The sequence below is a fragment of the Bombina bombina genome, chromosome 5, assembly GCF_027579735.1.
Source record: "Bombina bombina isolate aBomBom1 chromosome 5, aBomBom1.pri, whole genome shotgun sequence".
In the NCBI taxonomy this organism is placed as follows: domain Eukaryota; kingdom Metazoa; phylum Chordata; class Amphibia; order Anura; family Bombinatoridae; genus Bombina; species Bombina bombina.
This window is the reverse complement of record NC_069503.1, coordinates 675833582-675847767: the sequence shown is the minus strand read 5'-3', so window position 1 is coordinate 675847767 and position 14186 is coordinate 675833582. Positions and strand designations below refer to the sequence as shown.

General features: G+C 39.8%; 1 protein-coding gene across 1 annotated transcript in view; it reads left to right on the top strand.

Annotated features, from left to right (window-relative positions):
• Nucleotides 1-14186, top strand: part of PIGN (phosphatidylinositol glycan anchor biosynthesis class N) — a 1169967-nt gene that overhangs the window by 318616 nt on the left and 837165 nt on the right. The window contains exons 9-10 of the mRNA XM_053714623.1: nucleotides 1213-1253; nucleotides 10281-10340. Coding sequence (XP_053570598.1) covers nucleotides 1213-1253; nucleotides 10281-10340 — 101 coding nt within the window. The remainder of the gene's footprint in view (nucleotides 1-1212; nucleotides 1254-10280; nucleotides 10341-14186) is intronic.

Genomic DNA, 14186 nt, shown 5'->3' with positions numbered 1-14186 from the left:
ATCAATTTTAAAAGCAAATGAGTGTATTGTGTAAATGTTTTATTCTCAAATTTGAATTCTGACTTTAAAGGGACACTGAACTCAATTTTTTTCTTTCATGATTCAGATAGAGCATGCAATTTTAAGCAACTTTCTAATTTACTCCTATTATCAAATTTTCTTCATTCTCTTGCTATCTTTATTTAAAAAGCAAGAATGTAAGTTTAGAAGCTGGACCATTTTTGGTTCACAACCTGGGTTATGCTTACTGATTGGACAGCACCAATAAACAAGTGCTGTACAGGGTACTGAACCAAATATTGTCTGGCTCCTTAGCTTAGATGCCTTCTTTTTCAAATAAAGATAGCAAGAGAACAAAAAAAATGATAATAGGAGTAAGTTAGAAAGTTGCTTAAAATTGCATACTCTATCTGAATCACAAACGAAAAAAATTGGGTTTAATATCCCTTTAATGACCCTTAAAATCTGCTGAATCGATACATGATTTTTTTCTTCTTCTATGTGTTATATGAATTACTTTTTTCATGTGCCTCTGCAACTATTTTTTTGTTGTTGTATTTAAAGGGACAGTCTACACTACAATTGTTATTGTTTAAAAATATAGATAATGCCTTTACTATCTATTCCTTAGGTTTGCACAACCAACATTGATATATTAATATGCTTTATAAGATTAAACCTCTAAATTTCTGCCTGTTTCTAAGCCACTACAGACAGCCTCTTATCACATGCTTTTTATTTGCTTTTCACAACAGGAGACTGTTAGTTCATATGGGCCATATAGATAACATTGTGTTCACGCCCAAGGAGTTATTTAAGAGTTAGCACAACACAGTACTAAATGCAAGACAATAGATAATAAATAAAAAGGCATGTGATCAGGGGGCTGTCAGAAGATGCTTAGATACAAGGTAATCACAGAGGTAAAAAGTATTTTAATTTGACAGTGTTGGTTATGCAAAACTGGGGAATGGGTAATAAAGGGATTATCTATATTTTAAAACAATACAAATTCTATTGTAGACTGTCCCTTTAAGCAGGGATTAGATTACATACCCTCTGGTGAATAATGTGCAAACTTACTATTTGATAATACCCTATACCTTATTTGATAGCTTGCCTTGAAGCACATGCCACATACACTTATTTAGTCAGTGCTAAACTTACACAGACATTTTTAATAGTTTTATGACCATATTTTTTGCCCTTCAGAGTGGAAGTTGGAAGACTTGAAGAGAATAGATGTCAACCAGGTAAGCCAGATGTCATTTTTTTAAAATATGTCCATTTTATTTCTAGGTAGATAAAGGGCAGCACGGTGTTAGCTGTGATTTCAAAGAAAGCAGAAAAAGAAAAGAAAATAAGTGATGTACAGGTGATGCCTTTAATGGCTGATACCAGATATAATTGCAAGCTTTCAGAACACTGACTGAGGTCCCTTCATGTGAATGTTCCTCAGTGTCCGGAGAGCTTTCAATTTTATCCGCTTTTAGCTTTGAAAGGTAAATCGCCTTTGTTATTTTCTCAAAGAAGGATCTCTTCTCATTTATAGGTACATTTCCTGGCTCTAGATGTCAGTCAATTAACTATGGGCTAGATTACAAGTGGAGCGCTATTTTAACGTGCCCCCGTAAAGGAACACATTTGCCCGTTTTTTTCAGGCGCATGTTAAATAATCAGCCATTACAAGTGGCTGGTTAATGCTCCTACGAGCTTGCGGTTTCACTTTGCTCATAGTGCAATAAAAGGAACATGAAATTATTTTTTTTTGATAGTTCAGATAGAGCATGTCATTTTAAATAACTTTACAATTTACTTCTATTATCTAATTTGTTTAGTTCTCTTTTGTATCCTTTGCTGAAAAGTATACCTAGGTTGGTTTAGAAGCTGCTAATTGGCGGCTGCACATATATGTTTTTTTCAGTGGCTTTTAGCTAACTCCCAGTAGTGCTTTGCTGCTCCTTCATCAAAGAATAACAAGAGAATGAAGCAAATTATATAATAGAAGTAAATTGGAAAGTTGTTTAAAATTGTATGCTCTATCTGAATCATGAAAGAAAATATTTGGGTTTCATGTCCCTTTAACCAGAGGGCAGACCTCTGGTTAATTAAAAAAGTTGCCCCAATGGACCCCCATATAAAGAGGACAGCTCTTTAAAATAAAAGGATGAGCATCTTTATATAAAAACAAAAAGAAAACTGCACGAAGCAGCTATACAAGGTTAAAGTGTGGGGTGTTTGGGGGAGATAAAAGCACTGAAAGTTCCTTTACATTGAGGTGAACGGGGACTGTGTTTTCACTATAAATATATATGCATATGCTTCTATACATATATGTTAATATGTGTATGTACACATAATAAACACATACATATATTTGTATATCTTCATATACATATATATTTTTATTTTGCAGCCTAATGCTGTGCAAATTGCCACCTGTGGTAGGTAGTTTGCCGTGTCTGACGGCATGAGAGAGAGGCTCACATTGGAACCTATAGAAGCTTGCTGTCGTGAGGGCAAGGCTTGCAGGCAATGCGAACGTGAGTTTGCGTTCCCATTTCGCTAACTTGTAATACCAGCACACATTTACGTGTATTACTGAGTGGAGCACAAATATTGTGCTTGTGAAAGCGCAATATTGAGCTCCAAGTGTAATCTAAGCCTTTATAGGGTATTAAAATTCTTAAGAGCTGTAAATAGATTGCTCTCTAACAACTTGTATGTAAGGGGTAAATTAAATCAGATACTGTAAAGACTGTCACTTGTAATCTAGGATCTTTCAGTAATCTACTCACTATTTGTATAGAAGTTTTGTTGGTCTGTGCTGTATTCTAGTTTCCTATCTACTCTTGATAAAGAAATAATTATAGCTCTAAAAGTTTTTAATGTCACCTATAAAATGTGTTTTGCTGGACCTCTGAAGAAGTTTAGTTTTTCTACAAAGAAAATCTAAAACTTTATAAATACATATTTTACAGTACATTATTTGCACAGACAATACTTTAAACAAGCATAAGATCTTGAGTGATTAATAATTACTGTCATGTCCTAGAAAGGCTTTGCTGTTTACTGCTGTTTTCCTAATTGCTTGAGCGTGTTAGGAGTGCACAGTTTTATCATTAGGCCCTAGGACTGTCCTTGGTTTGTCTATATACATTAAAATACACATTACTATTACATGTAAAAGAGGTTTTCAAACCCGCAGAGCTTCTTTTTTTTCACATCTTGACTGTGAGTGATTATTACCTTTTCCCTGTGGTTTTTCTGTTTCTTTGGTATTTCTGTCATTGTTTTGTTACTTCAAACACTTTCTGTCCATTGTCAGTGTTCTCTCTATACACCCTGAGCAGAAGGTCTAGGATACAAACTTAAAGGGCCATAATACCCAAATGTTTAAACACTTGAAAGTGATGCAGCATAGCTGTAAAAAGTTGATTAGAAAATATCACCTGAACATCTCTGTGTAAAAAAGAAAGATATTTTACCTCAAAAGTTCCTCAGTAGCCACCTCCAATTGTAAAGGATTTCTAAGCAGCATATTAGTATGTCTGTCCTGGGACAGCTTAGGGGATTAGCCTCGTGAACTGTCATATTATTTCACCAATCAGGTAAAGGAAGCTTACTATGAAATCTCATGAGAGTTAAGTCAAATCTCATGAGATCACAGTAAAAGAGTTCATGACCTAAGCACTGCTGATGCTGATTGGCTGCTGTTCATTTCTTCAATTTTTTTACCTGCAGCTGGAGCAGCTGAGTGTAACTTTTTACACAGAACTTAACTCTGCTGAGCTGAGGAGATTGTGAGGTAAAATATCTTCCTTTTTTACATAGAGATGCTCAGGGGATATTTTCCTGTCAGCTTTTTACAGTTATACTGCATCAGTTTCATGTGATTTAGCATATGAGTATTATGTCCCTTTAATAAATATCTAATGAATCAAAGATTTACAGTTTTTTTTATGTAAATGTGGTTACATTAGTACAAAATGAGGTGTTTAGATGTGAATATTATTTTGAACGAATGTAGTGGGTAGGAGGTGGCTAAGGCAAATAAGGAATTTAAGGGGTAATATATGTTGGTATTCAGGGGGAAGACATACTAGGAGAATGTATTGCAAGATGGGCAACCGTAAACAGTAATAAAAAATAAAGTAAAGGAAATTTCTCCAACATAGGTGTGTCCGGTCCACGGCGTCATCCTTACTTGTGGGATATTCTCTTCCCCAACAGGAAATGGCAAAGAGCCCAGCAAAGCTGGTCACATGATCCCTCCTAGGCTCCGCCTACCCCAGTCATTCTCTTTGCCGTTGTACAGGCAACATCTCCACGGAGATGGCTTAGAGTTTTTTAGTGTTTAGTAAAATGGACAAGTTCCTAGAGGTCCCGGGGCTCCCAGAAGCTTTTCCTATACCCAAGCGGGTGGCGGACATTGTAAATAAAGAATGGGAAAGGCCCGGTATTCCTTTCGTCCCTCCCCCCATATTTAAAAAATTGTTTCCTATGGTCGACCCCAGAAAGGACTTATGGCAGACAGTCCCCAAGGTCGAGGGAGCGGTTTCCACTTTAAACAAACGCACCACTATACCCATAGAAGATAGTTGTGCTTTCAAAGATCCTATGGATAAAAAATTAGAAGGTTTACTTAAAAAGATGTTTGTTCAGCAGGGTTACCTTCTACAACCAATTTCATGCATTGTCCCTGTCGCTACAGCCGCGTGTTTCTGGTTCGATGAGCTGGTAAAGGCGGTCGATAGTGATTCTCCTCCTTATGAGGAGATTATGGACAGAATCAATGCTCTCAAATTGGCTAATTCTTTCACCCTAGACGCCACTTTGCAATTGGCTAGGTTAGCGGCTAAGAATTCTGGGTTTGCTATTGTGGCGCGCAGAGCGCTTTGGTTGAAATCTTGGTCAGCTGATGCGTCTTCCAAGAACAAGCTACTTAACATTCCTTTCAAGGGGAAAACGCTGTTTGGCCCTGACTTGAAAGAGATTATCTCTGATATCACTGGGGGTAAGGGCCATGCCCTTCCTCAGGATCGGCCTTTCAAGGCCAAAAATAAACCTAATTTTCGTCCCTTTCGTAGAAACGGCCCAGCCCAAAGTGCTACGTCCTCTAAGCAAGAGGGTAATACTTCTCAAGCCAAGCCAGCTTGGAGACCAATGCAAGGCTGGAACAAGGGAAAGCAGGCCAAGAAACCTGCCACTGCTACCAAGACAGCATGAAATGTTGGCCCCCGATCCGGGACCGGATCTGGTGGGGGGCAGACTCTCTCTCTTCGCTCGGGCTTGGGCAAGAGATGTTCTGGATCCTTGGGCGCTAGAAATAGTCTCCCAAGGTTATCTTCTGGAATTCAAGGGGCTTCCCCCAAGGGGGAGGTTCCACAGGTCTCAGTTGTCTTCAGACCACATAAAAAGACAGGCATTCTTACGTTGTGTAGAAGACCTGTTAAAAATGGGAGTGATTCATCCTGTTCCATTAGGAGAACAAGGGATGGGGTTCTACTCCAATCTGTTCATAGTTCCCAAAAAAGAGGGAACGTTCAGACCAATCTTAGATCTCAAGATCTTAAACAAGTTTCTCAAGGTTCCATCGTTCAAAATGGAAACCATTCGAACAATTCTTCCTTCCATCCAGGAAGGTCAATTCATGACCACGGTGGATTTAAAGGATGCGTATCTACATATTCCTATCCACAAGGAACATCATCGGTTCCTAAGGTTCGCATTCCTGGACAAGCATTACCAGTTCGTGGCGCTTCCTTTCGGATTAGCCACTGCTCCAAGGATTTTCACAAAGGTACTAGGGTCCCTTCTAGCTGTGCTAAGACCAAGGGGCATTGCTGTAGTACCTTACTTGGACGACATTCTGATTCAAGCGTCGTCCCTTCCTCAAGCAAAGGCTCACACGGACATTGTCCTGGCCTTTCTCAGATCTCACGGATGGAAAGTGAACGTGGAAAAGAGTTCTCTATCTCCGTCAACAAGGGTTCCCTTCTTGGGGACAATAATAGACTCCTTAGAAATGAGGATTTTTCTGACAGAGGCCAGAAAAACAAAACTTCTAGACTCTTGTCGGATACTTCATTCCGTTCCTCTTCCTTCCATAGCGCAGTGCATGGAAGTGATAGGTTTGATGGTAGCGGCAATGGACATAGTTCCTTTTGCGCGCATTCATCTAAGACCATTACAACTGTGCATGCTCAGTCAGTGGAATGGGGACTATACAAACTTGTCTCCGAGGATACAAGTAAATCAGAGGACCAGAGACTCACTCCGTTGGTGGCTGTCCCTGGACAACCTGTCACAAGGGATGACCTTCCGCAGACCAGAGTGGGTCATTGTCACGACCGACGCCAGTCTGATGGGCTGGGGCGCGGTCTGGGGATCCCTGAAAGCTCAGGGTCTTTGGTCTCGGGTAGAATCTCTTCTACCGATAAATATTCTGGAACTGAGAGCGATATTCAATGCTCTCAAGGCTTGGCCTCAGCTAGCGAGGGCCAAGTTCATACGGTTTCAATCAGACAACATGACAACTGTTGCGTACATCAACCATCAGGGGGGAACAAGGAGTTCCCTGGCGATGGAAGAAGTGACCAAAATCATTCTATGGGCGGAGTCTCACTCCTGCCACCTGTCTGCTATCCACATCCCAGGAGTGGAAAATTGGGAAGCGGATTTTCTGAGTCGTCAGACATTGCATCCGGGGGAGTGGGAACTCCATCCGGAAATCTTTGCCCAAGTCACTCAACTGTGGGGCATTCCAGACATGGATCTGATGGCCTCTCGTCAGAACTTCAAGGTTCCTTGCTACGGGTCCAGATCCAGGGATCCCAAGGCGGCTCTAGTGGATGCACTAGTAGCACCTTGGACCTTCAAACTAGCTTATGTATTCCCGCCGTTTCCTCTCATCCCCAGGCTGGTAGCCAGGATCAATCAGGAAAGGGCGTCGGTGATCTTGATAGCTCCTGCGTGGCCACGCAGGACTTGGTATGCAGATCTGGTGAATATGTCATCGGCTCCACCATGGAAGCTACCTTTGAGACGAGACCTTCTTGTTCAAGGTCCGTTCGAACATCCGAATCTGGTCTCACTCCAGCTGACTGCTTGGAGATTGAACGCTTGATCTTATCGAAGCGAGGGTTCTCAGATTCTGTTATCGATACTCTTGTTCAGGCCAGAAAGCCTGTAACTAGAAAGATTTACCACAAAATTTGGAAAAAATATATCTGTTGGTGTGAATCTAAAGGATTCCCTTGGGACAAGATTAAGATTCCTAAGATTCTATCCTTCCTTCAAGAAGGATTGGAAAAAGGATTATCTGCAAGTTCCCTGAAGGGACAGATTTCTGCCTTGTCTGTGTTACTTCATAAAAAGCTGGCAGCTGTGCCAGATGTTCAAGCCTTTGTTCAGGCTCTGGTTAGAATCAAGCCTGTTTACAAACCTTTGACTCCTCCTTGGAGTCTCAACTTAGTTCTTTCAGTTCTTCAGGGGGTTCCGTTTGAACCCTTACATTCCGTTGATATTAAGTTATTATCTTGGAAAGTTTTGTTTTTGGTTGCAATTTCTTCTGCTAGAAGAGTTTCAGAATTATCTGCTCTGCAGTGTTCTCCTCCTTATCTGGTGTTCCATGCAGATAAGGTGGTTTTACGTACTAAACCTGGTTTTCTTCTAAAAGTTGTTTCTAACAAAAACATTAACCAGGAGATTATCGTACCTTCTCTGTGTCCGAAACCAGTTTCGAAGAAGGAACGTTTGTTGCACAATTTGGATGTTGTTCGCGCTCTAAAATTCTATTTAGATGCTACAAAGGATTTTAGACAAACATCTTCCTTGTTTGTTGTTTATTCCGGTAAAAGGAGAGGTCAAAAAGCAACTTCTACCTCTCTCTCTTTTTGGATTAAAAGCATCATCAGATTGGCTTACGAGACTGCCGGACGGCAGCCTCCCGAAAGAATCACAGCTCATTCCACTAGGGCTGTGGCTTCCACATGGGCCTTCAAGAACGAGGCTTCTGTTGATCAGATATGTAGGGCAGCGACTTGGTCTTCACTGCACACTTTTACCAAATTTTACAAGTTTGATACTTTTGCTTCTTCTGAGGCTATTTTTGGGAGAAAGGTTTTGCAAGCCGTGGTGCCTTCCATCTAGGTGACCTGATTTGCTCCCTCCCATCATCCGTGTCCTAAAGCTTTGGTATTGGTTCCCACAAGTAAGGATGACGCCGTGGACCGGACACACCTATGTTGGAGAAAACAGAATTTATGTTTACCTGATAAATTACTTTCTCCAACGGTGTGTCCGGTCCACGGCCCGCCCTGGTTTTTTAATCAGGTCTGATAATTTATTTTCTTTAACTACAGTCACCACGGTTTCATATGGTTTCTCCTATGCAAATATTCCTCCTTAACGTCGGTCGAATGACTGGGGTAGGCGGAGCCTAGGAGGGATCATGTGACCAGCTTTGCTGGGCTCTTTGCCATTTCCTGTTGGGGAAGAGAATATCCCACAAGTAAGGATGACGCCGTGGACCGGACACACCGTTGGAGAAAGTAATTTATCAGGTAAACATAAATTCTGTTTTTTTTTTAATCAAAATTTGTAATATGTAAATCCACAACAAAAACTAAATGGAATACTTGCATGCACAAATATTAATAATAGGTTGTCTGAATGTTTACATAAAAGATTGAGTTATATTGATATACGATTTTGTTTTGTAAATTGATTTTTACAATATTTTTCTGAGCAAGCACAGCAAATTCTATTTTATTCTCTGCTATTATCACATTTATTTTTCATATCTGGATGATGCATAGTTCAAAGTATTGACTAGTCTTAGCTTCACAACTAGAGATGCCAGGTGTCGAGTATTTAACCGGACAATCCAGTATTTTAGTAGGCTGTCCAGTAAAATCTATATAAAAATACTGGACACTTAAATGTCCAGTATTTTTAAAGTACCCTAAGTGTTGGGTAAATGCAATGTGCCTCTATTCATTACAAATATGGCCAAAAAATAAATAACACAATTAATTTTCTATTATGTGTTACAGGCAGTCATGAGGGTGTTAAATCATTGCTATGTGTGTGTGATCATGTGTTAGTGGCAACCAAGGGGATTAAATGACTGCTCAGTTGTGAAAAATATAAATGGTGAGATCAAGGGTGGGGCCTGAGGTTGAGCTTTTAGGGGGACTTTGTGTGACCCTAATTACCACCAGTCATTTATAGGCTGTCTGGTATTTTTATGCAGCACAGCTGGCAACCCTGTTGACAACATAAGAAGAACAATTATACTAGTTGGCTTGTATGGCCCTTAAAAGTCACTTTATTTACACTAGAGAGAATTCTTATGCAAACCTTATGTTAAATTTAAATGCTTCACTAGATAAACCAATTACAGAATTCAAAAATGATTGTTGTGCATGGTTTTAGTGCTAGCAAGCCTCTACTGAAGATACATTGTTTGCATTTATGGATATTTTTTTATTAATTTCACTTGTATCTATTTTAGACTTAAGTTTTTAATTTTCTGTGTGATGTCATTATAAAATGGAAAACTGAAGGAAAATATTATTTAAAATGAGGTTCCATCCGTCTTGTTCAGTAATAAGTCTCTCAATATCTTGCCTTGTGTGAAATAATCTTTTCTCACTGTGATGTAACAGCATATTAATTGTAAATGTACCCTTTCCTTGTTTCTACTGAACACTTTGTTGTTTATTTTCACAACCTCAATTAAAAAAATTAAAAAAAAATGGAAAACTATATGTTTTGTTTGACTAGACAGTCTCTTGTACTGAACTTCACAGGTTCTAAGGTAATTTAGTATTCACATTTATTTATTGTAAATGGTCTGGGATAAGATATGGGCTTTTAAATATCCCACCCCCCTTTAATACAATTTTTGAAACCAGGAATTCCCTATATGGTATAAAATTACTATTAAGGAGACCAACTAAAAGGAAGAGTGATAATGTCTTGTAACAGTAGGGTCAGGTTCTAATGGATTCAAATGACCTTGCGTTTGAATAACCAGTTCACTTCACCTCCCAAATGAAGTCTATGGTATTCTTTGTTGTCGTTATTAGGTTCATACTGGATAAAGGCATGAATGCTTGTGCATTAATAAAATGTTCCTATGTTTTCATTGACAGTTATGGTGGATTTGTATGTTATAAATTAACATACTAGTGTCTAAGATGCTTTGTTAACAATGTTTTGTTTGGTCTTTTTTCTATTTGTGCTTATTTTCCAAACTTTATTTTATACAGGCTGATGTGGCACCACTGATGACTTCTCTTATTGGAGTTTCATTTCCTCTGAATTCTGTGGTAAAGTATTATACCTAACAACAGATTTGTAGCTGTGAATGCACCTAGTATATTTGTGCAAATTCACATTTCCCAAACTGTATGTACATGGTGGAGGCAATCTTTATTAGATAGTAAATGTACAATAATTCATAAAAAAAGAAAAAAAAAAGAAGCTTTTGGCGACTGTTAAGAACTAGTTAGCTATCTGCTATGCTTTCTCCTTGTTGTGACTTTCTACATTATGTTAAATAGATAAATAAAATACACTAGGACTTAGCAATCTAAAACATCTAGCGTATAGAATACTTTATGTAAGTTGTGTTAGCATACTGATGACTAATTACAATATGTAAACTTTTCATATGAATCTGGTTTACTCTTCTTAGGCCAGTGATTGTCAACTAAGATTATGGTTTACCCCAGGGCTCTACAATTTTTTTTAATATCTAGGAGCCAGCCCATAAATTTAGCAGACAGAAACTTTTGGCCAACCCTGTGAGATATATAACTCACATACACACATTACATAACCCAATAAAAGTAGGATTTGCATTTTAACTGCATCAATTCCTAGACAGTATCTAGCTGCACCAAGCTGACTTTTAGGTGTTGCTAGTGGTGGCCAGCTGGTGGGGGGCACCCATGAGTGTCTTTCAAACTCTAAACCAGGGCGTTGGTGCCTAACTTTAAGGCACCATTGGTTCCCTGGTGCCTGGGTTTGTCGAGTTCTTGTTTACCTTTTGGTGCAATAGCATATACATTCCACTACTACTGCTACTACTATTATTATTATACTTTATTTATAAAGCGTCAACATATTCTGCAGTGCTGTCCATGGGTAAAATTTATTTAAGTAAAACAATGTTAAAAAAAAAACTTGTAAGTGCAAGACAAAACTTGACAAACACATACAGGAGGAATTGAGGGCTCTATTCCCGTGGGAATTTACAATCTAGAGAGCCTCTGTTTTAGGTTTTCAGAGGTGGAGCTTGGATTAAAGTGAAATGGTTTTTGCTAGGTGGGTGATCTGTACCAGACTTGAGCATAGACATTTAGTATGCTCATACTTTTTAAGTACACTAATAGCTTGTTAATCTGAAATGGATTTCAAGTACAGACTTTCAAGTGTTCTGAATTTTCTATTTTATTTTAAAATGATTGAATTATCCATATTGGCATTTTTAACAGTAAATCTATGAAAACAAAAACCCATAGATATATTACAAAAAAAGAAGCAGGATGTGGAAGTTTTCCTTCCATAAGGCAGGGAGAGTCCAATACTTAATTCCTTACTGTTGGGAAAAACAACACCTGGCCCCCAGCCAAAAGGCTTAAATATCCCTCCCACTTCCCCTATTCCCCAGTCATTCTTTGCCTTTCGTCACTTTAGGAGGTGGCAGAGAAGTGTTAGAAGATTTGGATAGTCCTGTAATGGGTATGTTCCCTTTAAAGAAAGGACTGGAGTTCTAAGTAGTCATGTCAACCTCTCAGTGAGAGTATTGATGAAAGTTAGAAATCTAGAGATGCAGGGAAAGTTTTTCTTCGAACCCATCCAGACTGCTGACTAACAGCTCCCGGGCAATCAGTGTTGACGAGTTTCACTGCTTGCTGTTACACACTCAAGTCTATGTCAGAGGCGTTGCTGCAAGACTGTCACACTTGAGAGGCTGTGCCTGTTCCACAGCATGGATCCTGGAGGTAAGATAATTTTATATATACATTGCTAAACAGGGTCACAGTGTGGCTCCTTTATGCCTCGATAGGATCAAGGGTTAATATCTCGTTCAGGGAGATTATTAAAACAGAAAGGGTTTTTTATAACTGCTTTTATGTGAGAGTTTTTTTTGGCTCATAGACTGTGTGCTTTTAGCTTGGAACAAACAAGTTTCACTTTCGTTTTTGTGTGTTGCACAGATCATAATAGCTTGGCGCTTTTTTCATAGCAGGGGAAGTCCTGTCCTACGCACTACGTAACTGGGTGCTGTCTTTTTGTTTTTCCTACGATCTTGCTGCGAACTTCGCTCCTAGGAGCGTGTTTTCTCTGTTAACTGTCTGGGTCTAGGAAGTGGTGAGTGCCCCAGCTATTGGGATTATAAAGGTGCCTTTTTTTTTATAAATGTCCTTCTGTGAATATATCCTAGCTATGGAGGACTCTGACATTACATAAGAAGGTTCCACTCCTTCTGTACTGATGAATAATTCCTGTTTATATTGTGAGGAGGCCGTGGTTTGCCCACCTGCTCAATTTTGTTCCATTTGCCTGCACTGTTCTAAAGTCTAAGAAGGGAGACAAGCCTGCTAATACTCATAGCGCTATTAGCCCCTCTGAGCCGTCTACTTCTCAGGAATCTGGATCCCTAGAAATGTATACCCTTTCTACCCTACCCGCTCCACATGCAGTTCCCCGCAGCACAACTAATCCTCCATCTGGAGGTTTTTTTATTCCCGTGGACTTTACCACGCAGTTACAATCGGCGGAATCTGCAGCCCTGAGTGCCTTACCTCGCTCTAACAAATGCAAGAGAAAAGTTAAACATAGCTCTCCTGACTTAGAGTCTTCTAAATATTTGTCGGATTTAGCTATTATGTCCCAGCTATCCGAGGATGAGTTAACCTCTGTGGCTTCATAGGGTGAACTTTCTGAGTCAGAGTCTTCAGTTTCTAAACCTCCTTCAGCGGAGCAACTCTCCTTTAGATTTAAAATTGAGCATCTGCGTTTTTTTATTAATGGAGGTTCTGTCTACGCTAGAGGTTCCAGAGGCTACTCTCCCTGAAGAACATAAGATCCCTAAATTAGACAGGGTTTATAAAGACAGGAAGGTCCCTTTGACTTTTCCTGTGCCAGTTAAGATGGTGAACATTATTAGTAACAAATGGGAAAGATTAGGAACTTCTTTTTCCCCCTCATCTACTTTTAAAAAATTATTCCCGGTCCATGACTCTTAATTAGACTTATAGGGCTCCATCCCTAAGGTGGATGGCGCTATCTCTACGCTGGCTAAGCGTACTACTATACCCCTGGAGGATAGTTCCTCTTTCATAGAGCCTATGGATAAGAAAATAAAAACCTTTCTGTCACGCCACTCCACGTGTTCCTGCCGCCACTCTGATCCATTGCCATGGCCGTTGCCATAGACACGGCGGTTGCTTCAGGCGCCGGCGATGACGTCATCACCGCACGCCCTGTCATCCTGATGCCGGTCCTGATCTTCCTGTGCTCTCTTGGCGTGAATCCTGCACCTATATAAGTACCTCAGTTGCTCTCATCTATGCCCAAGTATAGGTGTTACTGTGTGTGCTCCTGGGTGCTGTATTACCTTGTATTGCTGGATTGCCATATCGTTATTGAACTCTGCCTGTCTGACCACTCTGCCTGTTTAACCCTTGTATTGCTGGATTGCTTTATCATTGCTGAACCCTGCCTGACCACTCTGCTTGTTTATCCCTTGTATTGCTGGATTTCCTTATCATTTTTGAACTCTGCCTGTTTAACCCTTGTATTGCTGGATTGCCTTTTCATTACCGAACTCTTCCTGTCTGACCATTCTACTGGTTTACCCCTGAACTGCTAAACTGCTGGATTACCTTTTGTTGCCGACTTCTACCTGTTCCTGACCATTCTACTAGTTTACCCCTGAACTGCTTAACTGCTGTATTACCTTTTGTTGCTGACCTCTGCCTGTTCCTGACTATTCTATTGGTTTACCCCTGAACTGTTATACTCCTCGATTACCTTTCTGTTGCTGGACTTTGCCTGTCTCTGACCACTCTCTGCCTTCATCTTATTACTGTGAAGAACTACCCTGTCTACCATGAGTACTGCTTACCTCATTTCATAAACTCACTTTGTTGTGGGATATTTCC